General features: G+C 33.5%; 2 protein-coding genes across 2 annotated transcripts; both read left to right on the top strand.

The window, feature by feature from the left end:
• The first annotated feature begins 7,517 nt into the window (after positions 1-7,517).
• LOC100252630 (aspartyl protease family protein At5g10770-like) lies at positions 7,518-9,314 on the top strand. The gene is made up of 2 exons (XM_010650477.3): positions 7,518-7,770; positions 7,874-9,314. The coding sequence occupies exon 2, from the start codon at positions 8,272-8,274 to the stop codon at positions 9,091-9,093; it is 822 nt and encodes a 273-aa protein (XP_010648779.3). The 5' UTR covers positions 7,518-7,770; positions 7,874-8,271; the 3' UTR covers positions 9,094-9,314.
• A 1,469-nt stretch (positions 9,315-10,783) lies between these two features.
• Positions 10,784-11,611, top strand: LOC132253611 (aspartyl protease family protein At5g10770-like). Its single transcript, XM_059736114.1, has one exon. The coding sequence runs from the start codon at positions 10,784-10,786 to the stop codon at positions 11,609-11,611; it is 828 nt and encodes a 275-aa protein (XP_059592097.1).
• Positions 11,612-12,177: the final 566 nt, after the last annotated feature.

The following is a 12,177-nucleotide window of genomic DNA, read 5'->3' as shown; positions in this document are numbered from 1 at the left end:
AGTAAACAACAGGGTTCTCCATGGCATCTTTAATAGTATCAGTCCTAATGAGTTTTACAGGATAGTAACATGTAAATATGTTAAGAGGACCTATGATTTATTATTTATTACTCATGAGGATACCTCTACTATGAATTTGTCAAAATTTTAATGCTAATCACCAAGTTTGAGAGTATTGGAATGTAAAAAGGTGACACTTTTATGGTTTTTATGCTAGTGGTGTTGTCAAGTTGACTTTCTATCTAAGAGAGAAGATTCTCGAATTTAATTTTTTTTTTAAATCCATTGATTTCTTTTTGAGAGATTTAGACTTAAAGTAATTGACATAATGAACATGCTCAAAGCATCCAACTTAACTCAAATTAGTCCTAAGACCTTAGTTATGGATCTACCTTTTATTTTGAGCTTAATCTTAGGATAAAGAAATGAAAAGAATACTAAGTGCAAAAGTCATTTTCAACTAAGATAGAGTAAGGGATCAATTATACATACAGAGAGATTTAAGACTTGTGGATCATGAGGAGAGTCTAAGCAAGATCATAATAAGCAAGTCATGAGCATGAAAGAAGAGAAATAAAGTTTATAGAGATAGCTAGAGAGAACACATCAAATTCAAATGGAAATTGGAACCCAGACTAATGCATCAACACCAACCTTGACTTTGAGCTAAATTTTGGGTAGTCTTCCTTGAGTACTTTCATGGTGACTTCCACATATAGTTTTGAAGCGTACTAAGTTAACAATCTAATGCTTTAAACAATTTTTGAGTTGAAGTCAAACAAGAAAGATATGATTAGTTGAAGCAAATTGCATAGAGGGAAGCAACCCAATTTGGAATTGAAAAGTCTAGTTCTAAATGGTTTTGGCCATTTGGAACTCAAATGAATGCAAGGCCAAGTTAGGCAATAGATATATTCAAAATCTCACACCTATGTTGAGCATTGGAGCACCATTTCAAACTAAAAATAAAAATAAAAATGGAAAAACAACAGAAATAGTGGTTGAGTTGAAGTAGTTAGTTAATTTTGAACTTGACATAAAAATAGAATTTTGGGCCACTTATGAGTTCAAAATGCACTTCAAACTCACTTCAATCTCAAACTCAAGGTCTGATTTATGATTTTTAGCTTCAAAATCACTTTGAAATGAGTTCTGAATGCATCCATTCAATTATGAATAAGGGTCATTTAGAACTAGTAAATTTGTTAGCTTTTGGGATCTTTATGATTTGATTTTGGAACAAATGGCCAATGAGAGAGTATGCAACATTTTAGGAGTTTCAATTAATAGCAAATAAACTCTTGTAGTTTTAGGGTTTAGGAGATCTTATAGAAGTTTTTGTTGATGAAGAAAATGAAAGTTTAGGTTTATTTATTTATGGTTTGAATTGAGACATTGTTTTTAGTTTCTTTTGATTCAATGAATGTCTTTTTGTTATATTATGATTTGTGGGAGTGACAACACCTTAATAAGAGGCTAAAAAGCCATCCTAAGATATGGAAAACCTAGGATTAGAAACTAGGAGGAACAATGGGTAAACAAGAGCAACAATGAAAGTAATGAATGGTTTAAGGCATGACTCATGAGATTTTAATGATCTCCATATTAGTTGGATTTTGAGATAATGTGGTAGTATACTAATCGATGCTAGCGAGTGCTTCTTAGCATCCCTTCATCACTATTCATCCTAGTTATCTTTATTGTTATCTATCCTAAGGCAAGGCTATAAAGAGTATAAAGGATTATAAAGTTAAGACTTGAACCTATATTAAATTTTTTTCATTTGATGATAATTAAGAATTTGAATTAAGAAGGGAAAAATTAAGTTTCACATGCAACTCTGAGTATAGAATTCAGATTATCTTAATCAACCAAGGATCCTAAAAACTCTAAGGTCATTGTAATTGAGAAACTCTTGTTTGCTTTAGTCTCTATTTGGAAGTTGGATTATGGAAACCTCTAGACTTGAGTTAATTCTAATGCATAAAATCAGTTCATGCATTTTTTTTTTAAATTTTAGGATTTAGGTAAAAAAAAATCATTTGATATATTATTGATAGTTTCCATAGGTTAATTTTTAAGGGTGATACCCAAAATAATATAGAAGTTGTATGAATTTTTCTCTAATGTTTCTTAACCAAAGTTACTATGTATTTATGCTTGGTATTTATGGGAGAAAACTTCCATAGTATATTGACTCTTGTTGAAGTAAGATAAAAAATTATCAAAATCAAGAATTCGAGGGGAATTTTATTTGCTTGTGAAAAATAAAATTGTTGTGTTAAAACATAAATCCAAAGGAACTACATTCAAATTGAATGGGTAATAATTTGATTTAAAACTTGGCATGATCTAATGGATGACCTAGGTTAGTAATATGGATCACATTAATCAAACAGTAAGCTGGTCACCTTGATATTAGTTGAAGTTATTTGATGTTACTATTATTATATCTTGTTTAATATATAAATGTTCTAGTTTCTAATTAAACTTTGGATAATTTTTATGAAAATTTTATATGATGTGAATTTAATATTTAGTTTTTCTTGAATTATTTATGATTATTGTAATATATGGAGTAAAATGGTTAAAATTAAACAATTTACATATGAATGTTATCAATTCTTATAGGAGCGCTTGAGTTGTTTATGATATGGAAAGGTGCTTAAATAGCTTAGGAAGAGGAATAATGGAAGAAGGGTTTGAGTGCTCTTTAAGTCACTTCTAGTGTCCTTCTAGTGTTGCAACATTTAAGTGTTGTTAACATTGGTTCAAGATTTGCATCTAGTGCTCTAGCTTGGACCATTCAAATGCCTATGTTTTTGCATTGTTTTCTCACTTTCACATGCTCTCTTGGGTTTCCAATCATCTGTCTCCTATTTTTAGTCCAATTCTTATGTCTTTTTACTTCAATTATTCTTAGATTTGATTCCATGGGATTGTTCATGGGGATTTCCTAACCCCTCTCATTGTTAAATTTCTTAGGTTTGCTTTCACATCTCTTTGATTTTTAGTTTTTCAAATTTTATAGAGATGTACTTTGTTCATACTTATTAAAGAGTTTCTCACTCTCTGCCTCCTTCCTTAGAGCATATATATGGACATCCTACTATGATTCATAGCTATATGTCTATGGATTATCTCATTATTCCTCACTTTTCACGAAGAAGTGTATGAACCTTTATCACTCTCTGCCTACCAAACAATTTAAGCTAGTTTTAGCTCTAGACCATTTCCCCTGCTAGATTGTTCGAGCTAGATTATTTTAGTATTACATGTTATACATTTTAATTTATTTTTCTAGATCTTAAATATATGATAATTTATGTTTTGGTGTATTTTGCATAAGATTGTATGCTTTCGACATCATTTTCGTTACCTTTGATGTTACATTTTGAGTACATGTAATTAATTTCCATTAATTTACTTTGTACTCTCTATCATTTTTGTGACAAAAAAGAGAATGAATAGAATAACTATTGATTGCTAATTGATTATGTACACTATGAACTTTGGATATTTTTTGGATCTACTATGTTTGGTTATTGATACTTAGTTATTGTTGCTTGGTTGTGAATTATTGGTTGATTGGACAACATGATCTTTGGTATATATGTGACGTTGACTATTATTGATTGATTATGTTTTTTTCCCACACATTACTTTTCACAGGTTTTGTTGTTTGTGTTTAGAAAATAATTTCTAGATCTAGATTAAAGGGTGTATGCAAATAAGATCCAAGGTACAACGAAATATGCCTAATTTTCAAAATATTACTCTAGAGTGCTCTTCGAAGACATACATTTGGATTTTGATGTTCTAAAAAAAAAAAAAATTCTATTTGTAAAATTCTTAAATCCAAGAGACACTTTCGAAGGCCTCGTGATCTTCTACTCGATGCCTCTCTCTTGGATCTTGACAATAAAGAAGTGTGGAGTACTTCTTTCTAAAGAGAGTGGTGGTTAGGGTTTCTCCTGAAAACTAAGTAAAAGACAATAGTGTACATGTCTAATCTTTAACCCTAAGAGGGTTCATGTATATTCACAACTAGGCTTAAATGATTAGGACTATCTCATGGACTAGATCACTTGATTTAGCCCAACAAGTCCTATTTAATTAATTTGCTCAAGGAGCTTCAATTAATTAAATATTCCAATGAGTCTTATTTAATTAATTAGTCCAAGGGGTTTCAATTAATGAAATAACTCAAATTGAAAACACATAAACGATTTAATTATAAGTCCCTATGCAATCTTGTGCTTCTACAAAATTATTCAAGAAAAATCTTTTCAAGAAGTTGATTGATTGATCTAAGTGGTTGATTGGTTGGATCAACCCTTGGCTAAACATTCAAAAGATATAGAAAATTGATGTATAAATAACTTTTAAATACTTGGATTATTTCAACATAAAAGCTTAAGATTGAAATTTTTAACGATGAAATATATGTCAAAATATGGATTTTTATCCTTGAAATTTTTTTTATCCAAGGTTAAATAAATTCTTTAACATTTAGAAAATCTTTATAACCATGAATAACACTAATCAAAGGTGGTTTTCATTTAAATAGATTCTTCATCCAATTTATAAAAGAATACCCATTTAGGCACTTGAAAGAACGCCCATTTAGGCACTTGAATGATTTTAGGCCCTTAAGAAAAATGATTTGGAATACCATTTCTTTTAAGTCTTCTCTTTCTTATCCGGCCATTTCCTTTTGGCTTGATATATTTTCTTGATGATCTCTTTAGAAATCATTTTGCATTCAAATATAAAACATTAGATTTAAACCTTATTTTATTATTATCAAAGTTGAGATTAACTAAACTTTGGTATAACAATATTTAAAAACGGTATCATACATATTTAGATGGTCATACCATCTTCTAATAGAAATTTTTATTTCTAATTGATAATTGAATTTATGAAAAATGGTTATTTCTCATTGATAAATTATCATTTTCATTAAATTAAAATATGTTATTATCTATTAAAATATGTCATTTTTCATTGATAATGAGTCATTCTTTTTCAATAACTTTTATTTTTATTAAACAATAACGATCCAACACTCTGTTAACCAAACTACGTACACACATGTAGAAAATAAAAAAAAATAAAAAAAAATTTTAATGTGGTTCAACAATCAATGTGATCCCTACATTCACAGAGTGCACCAATACTCAAGAATCCACTAATAAAAAGAACGAGAAGAGTAAAAATTGTGAAACTCCCAAAAAACGCCTCTCAATTATAGCTACACTTTTTAAAAACAAAACCTTAAAGCATAAAAGGGTTAAATATATAATAAATGAAAACTCATCAATTATCATATAATTTTTTCAGGAGGCACTGCACCCTTCAACCTCCATGAGTTAACCGGATAACTAGACCCCCAACATTTTGAGTAAAATACAACAAAACTGATTCAGGTTTTATAATCCAACATAATCTTCACGATGACATAATCTATTAAAATTGCCTTTGAAAAAAAGAAAATATAATAACAAACAATAATAAATTAATAAATTATTGGTGTTTGGGTGTAACAAATATTTCATTCATAATCCCCAACTATGAATACAAATCTACTAAAATCATGTATAGCGTAAGAACTCAATCCATAATCCCCAACTATGTGAATTGCACCAGTTTGAAATGCAGAAAACTTCAACATTCAAATCCACAGGCAAGTTTTTTGAATCATTATCATACAAATACAAAAATGTTTAATACACTTATAATGCTCGGAGGGATCATAAAGGCACTCAACAAATGAAAGTAGGATACATTGTAAGCGTACTCTACCAATTATATATGAATCTACCAACCGACTTCCCATAAAGCATTAGTTTTCTGGTCCTCATAGACAAGCTGATGATCACTTTGTAGTCTTTCACACTTGGCTGACCAAGCTTCTTGGAAGTTGGAACGAATTTACCAACCTTTAATTCTTCCTTCTTCATTCTTCCTTCGTTTTAGGGCAAAAGCATTAATGGTGGACTTGAGAAGACCCACCCAAAGACCCAAGTCGCTCCATGTGGGGATCTTGGTTGGCCATCCATTGACTAGTTTGTGAGTCCACGGTCAAAACTAATCTCCAAAAGTTTGGATATCCATGAAGATAAATATTAAATCCTATCCTAACATTTTTTCCCAAATTTTTTAATATTTATGTATTAATTTTATTTATATCCTAATATACATTATGAAAAAAATTCTAACGAAGTAATATTTTTTTAATATTGCATTTGATATTTTATTAAGGTTTTTAGTGATACGTCTATCTTGCATTTGATTTTGAAAATTTTAAATATTTTGATTTAATATATATATATTAATGGTGAATTATTTTTAATTTAATTTGGAGATTTTTTTTAAATGTTTAGATTTTTTAGGTTTAATTAAGCAGCTATTAATGTACAATTTACTACTTAAGTTTTAATGATATGGTTACATTTACATTATCATGTTTTATATAACTTTAAAAAAAAAATTAATGCATTCAAGTGATTTATATTTAGTTATTTCAAACATTCAAAAAATTTATTAGTGAAATTATTAAATTCTTATAAATGTTTAATAGAAATTTAAAAAAAAAATTATTAAAAGTTCTCTACTCAGAATCCTTGTAATTATTTTCTAAAAATATTTGGAATTTGAATTTCGGATTAATTTTTAATAAAATTTAAAAAAAATTTCTCAGTGTTTTCGGCATTTTTATTTTCTTTGATTTGATATATTATAAAATTTTGTATGAGAATTGTTTCTAAAAGATAAAAATTTATCTATATATATGTTTATTATAATCTATAAGTTTCTTTTGAGCCCAACGACCTTGACCCTAGCTCTTCATTTCAACAGTAATAATAACCCATGGCAATAGGAAGCAAACTTTACCAATGCATGAAGCTACTTGCCACCTTCCTTTAAAGCATTAGTCTTCTAGGCGTCAAAGAAGAGCTGGGAGTCGCTAGATATTAATTCTTTAAAAAAGACCCAAGTCATCTTTCTTTGTGGTGGGGATGTTGGTTGGCCATGCATCCATTGACCAAGTCCACTCGGCCAAAACTAAGCATGAAAAGATTTAAAGATGGATCCATGAAGATAAGTGTTAGTTCCTAATCTATCTAAGGAAATACATTTTTCTTTAAACTATATATTCATGAAAAGTTTAGATATCCGTCGATATAAATATCGATTCCTAAGGCCATATAATTAAGAACATGCATTCTTCCTAAATTTTACTTTCATTTTCTCTCCAATAAGATGCTAATTGATTAGTGAAAAGTTGGCACAAAAAATTCAAAATCTCGTGAAACTTGAAAGAAATGACCAAAAATTAGGAGAAAAAAAATTGTTTCTGAAGTAGCATGAATCACGTGTCAAGATGTGAACTCGTACAATGTTGGACTGGACTTGGTCCAAAAGCTTTGGATGTTTCACACACTATAGTATTGTCTGTGATTCAAAGGAGTATTCCTTTGAAGTATTGGAGTATTCCTTACTCTTTCTCTCTCTATATATATTGCTTAGTACTGAGGCTAGCACATTCAGCAATAACAACTGAAAGTTTATGTGTTAGATTCATGGCCATTCTTTGTCCTTCTACTGCCATCTACCATCTTCTCTTCTCTTCTCTTCTTCTGTTTTTCGCATGTTATGTGAGCGGTATACCCGTCTACGGAGCAGAAGAGGGCAAAGACGGATTTCATTCCACTCCTGTAAGTTCACTGCTGCCAAAGAACAAATGCTTGGCATCTGCCAGAGGTGAAGTCCCTTCAACTCCCAAAATATTGTGTTTTCATGTCGAAGAGGGCATTCGATAGGAAAGTCTAATTGATGAATTGTATATATGTGTTATGTGTTGCAGGAGGATCTCAAGGGCTTCCAATAACACAAAAATATGGGCCATGCTCTGGATCAGGCCACTCCCAACCTCCCAGTCCTCAGGAAATCTTTGGCCGAGATGAATCCAGAGTTAGCTTCATCAACTCCAAATTCAACCAATACGCTCCAGAGAATTTGAAAGATCATACCCCCAATAATAAGCTGTTTGATGAAGATGGCAATTTTCTTGTTGACGTTGCTTTTGGCACACCCCCACAGAATTTTACGTTAATATTGGACACCGGCAGCAGCATAACTTGGACACAGTGCAAAGCCTGTGTGAACTGCTTACAAGACTCCCATCGATATTTCAACTAGTCGGCATCCTCCACTTATTCCTCTGGTTCTTGCATTCCAGGTACTGTTGAGAACAACTATAACATGACATATGGCGATGACTCTACCTCTGTGGGAAACTATGGATGCGATACCATGACATTGGAGCCTTCTGATGTGTTCCAAAAGTTTCAATTCGGTCGTGGAAGAAATAATAAGGGTGATTTTGGCAGTGGAGTTGATGGGATGCTGGGGCTTGGACAAGGGCAGCTTTCTACCGTATCTCAAACAGCTTCAAAATTTAACAAAGTTTTCAGTTACTGTCTCCCTGAGGAAGATTCCATTGGATCGCTGCTGTTCGGAGAGAAAGCCACTTCCCAATCCTCCTCCTTAAAGTTCACATCGCTTGTAAATGGTCCTGGAACCCTACAGGAGTCAGGGTACTATTTCGTCAATCTCTCGGATATAAGTGTTGGTAACGAGCGACTGAATATTCCCAGCTCGGTGTTTGCATCACCTGGAACTATAATAGACTCGGGAACTGTCATCACTCGCCTGCCTCAACGAGCCTATTCAGCACTCAAAGCTGCATTCAAGAAAGCAATGGCGAAATATCCTCTTTCCAATGGGAGGCGGAAGAAAGGTGACATATTGGACACATGCTACAATTTAAGTGGAAGGAAAGATGTGTTACTACCGGAGATAGTGCTACATTTTGGGGGAGGAGCCGACGTACGTTTGAATGGAACGAATATTGTTTGGGGGAGTGATGAATCTCGTCTTTGCTTGGCTTTTGCTGGGAACTCCAAATCAACCATGAACCCCGAATTAACCATTATTGGAAATAGACAACAATTGTCTCTAACAGTTCTATATGACATACAAGGAGGAAGGATAGGGTTTAGGAGCAATGGTTGCTCCCCGTGAGACCTAATCCATCCTTATGGTTTTGTCTGGTAATTAGGAGTGCAGGTAGAGGATGTCAAATAGATGCATAAGGAGTGGGGTGACCCATTTCATGTTTAATTTGTTTGGTTTGCTCTTGTAATAAAATTCTGAGTGGAAAACATATTCCATTCAAATGTTTGTGGCTTGCATAATGTAAGGTTTGGAATGAACAGAATGCAGTAGTTTTATGTTGCTGTAAATTTATTGGTTTGCAGTAGGTTTGGAATGTATCAACCACCTCCAAAATTCGATATTTCGACATAATATCTAGATTTTTCAATCCATGGTTATGGCCACCTCACTTGCCCCTTTTTCCTATTTCAAAGAGTCGATGATAGGGTCTTTTAAGCGGGAAAAATATTAATGGTATATAACTGTTCACCCCATAATGTGAGTGGGGCCCTCTCTTGGACACGTGGCGGAGACTTCTGGAATTCTACAGTGGGCGGTTGCTCATGGTTACATCGCTTTCCTACCCCAAGTAATTTTTTCTCTTATCTTTTCTTTATTTCTTCATCTCTTCATTTCCTCTTCTTCTAGTCTCTTTTTTTCATCTTATTCTTGGCGAATTTGCTCCGGATATCTTGCAGACCTCTGAGTATTTTCATCGCTAACTCTTCCGATTGAGTTCTTCTTTTGGTAAGGTAATGGGAAACTTAGGTTTAAGGCTATCAATATCAAAATAATAGCATATTTAAAACTTAAGTTTGCCAATTTCAAGTTTACAATGCTAACCCCAAAAATATTTTGTGTTTCATGCACCTTGGGCTGAGTTGTTTTTTAATGCCTAGCATGCCCTCCTCTTGCTGCCTGGTCAACCTCCATAGGTTTAAAAAAAACAAAAGACCAAAAATAAAAAATAACTTAATACCATAACCTTTCTTCTTCATTTATTTCTCTGTGTAAACCTTTTGTTCACCCTTCCCTTTATACATATCTAACTAGTATAAACCCAAACACAAAACCTAATCATTTCCTTCATTTTTCCTCTTAGTGTGTGGTCTACAGTCGAGATGCAACAACTTGGTGCATGGTCTAGCAGAAGTTGCGTGCCCTTTGGTGCCTTTGCCGCACCACCATTGTCACCTACCACCATATCCTCACGTCCCGCCTTTGTTACCTCTCTCACTCGACTTCCTCTTTCTTTGTGCCTCTCTCATTCTCATCCCAGGTACTCTATCTCACTCTCTATTTCTATATGTATATGATTTGAACGATAGTGATCTAGGGCTTCAATCTGTAATTTTTCTTTTAATTTTTTTTTTATTATTTGAGAATTATTTTGTAATTCATTACAATTCTAGGCTTTTCTTATTGATTCTTGTTTTTTTTTTCCATGCCAACATGCTTCAACTTAATTGGGCTTATCTGGAATTTTTAGCTTTCATGTGTTCGATTGCTGAGAAATTTGTGGAAATTGAAAGAAAATATAAAGTTTTGACATTTTCAGGGATTGAGTTGGATGAAAGTGAATGACTAAGTTTATCTTTGTTGAATAGTTGTTCATACATCACTAAACTAATATTTTTTTATCGGAATAATTGAGCTAATTGTTATTGTGTCAATTAAATGAGCGATTAAAGACTCCCATCGGCATTTCGACTCGTTGGCATCATCCACTTATTCCTTTGGTTCTTGCATTCCAAGTACTGTTGGAAACACCTATAACATGACATATGGCGATAAATCTACCTCTGTAGGAAACTATGGATGCGATACCATGACAATGGAGCCTTCAGATGTGTTCCAAAAGTTTCAATTCGGTTGTGGAAGAAATAATGAGGGTGATTTTGGCAGCGGAGCTGATGGGATGCTGGGGCTTGGACAAGGGCAGCTTTCTACCGTATCTCAAACAGCTTCGAAGTTTAAAAAAGTTTTCAGTTACTGTCTCCCTGAGGAAAATTCCATTGGATCGCTGCTATTTGGAGAGAAAGCCACTTCCCAATCCTCCTCCTTAAAGTTCACATCGCTTGTAAATGGTCCTGGAACCTCAGGGTTAGAGGAGTCAGGGTACTATTTCTTCAAGCTCTTGGATATAAGTGTTGGTAACAAGCGACTTAATATTCCCAGCTCTGTGTTTGCATCACCTGGAACTATAATAGACTCGGGAACTGTCATCACTCGCCTGCCTCAACGAGCCTATTCAGCACTCAAAGCTGCATTCAAGAAAGCAATGGCGAAATATCCTCTTTCCAATGGGAGGCGGAAGGAAAATGACATGTTGGACACATGCTACAATTTAAGTGGAAGGAAAGATGTGTTACTACCGGAGATAGTGCTACATTTTGGGGATGGAGCCGACGTACGTTTGAATGGAAAGAGAGTTGTTTGGGGGAATGATGCATCTCGTCTTTGCTTGGCTTTTGCTGGGAACTCCAAATCAACCATGAACCCCGAATTAACCATTATTGGAAATAGACAACAAGTGTCTCTAACAGTTCTATATGACATACGAGGAAGAAGGATAGGGTTTGGGGGCAATGGTTGCTCCAAGTGAGACCTAATCCATCCTTTTGGTTTTGTCTGGTAATTAGGAGTGGGATGACCCATTTCATGTTTAATTTGTTTGGTTTGCTCTTGTAATAAAATTTTGAGTGGAAAACATATTCCATTCAAATGTTTGTGGCTTGCATAATGTAAGGTTTGGAATGAATAGAACGCAGTAGTTTGCAGTAGGTTTGGAATGTATCAACCACCTCCAAAATTCGATATTTCGACATAATATCTAGATTTTTCAATCCATGGTTATGGCCACCTCACTTGCCCCTTTTTCCTATTTCAAAGAGTCGAAAAATATTAATGGTATATAACTGTTCACCCCATAATGTGAGTGGGGCCTCTCTCTTGGACACGTGGCGGAGACTGGAAGAGTCCCACATTGTAGAGCTACTGCAGGTTCATCTGCTCTTCAAAACATGCCATAGAAAACAGGTACTTCTCGGATCCAAACTTTTATCATGCAAAGTTGAGCAATTCATAAAATTCCTGAGAACTAATGCTGATATTTTCGTATGGGAACACTCCGACATGATTGGGCTCGATCCTTCAATTGTCGAGCATCAC

This window comes from Vitis vinifera, chromosome 4 (assembly GCF_030704535.1).
Source record: "Vitis vinifera cultivar Pinot Noir 40024 chromosome 4, ASM3070453v1".
Lineage (NCBI taxonomy): Eukaryota > Viridiplantae > Streptophyta > Magnoliopsida > Vitales > Vitaceae > Vitis > Vitis vinifera.
Note: the sequence above shows the minus strand (reverse complement) of the source record. Positions and strands in the feature narration are given on the sequence as shown.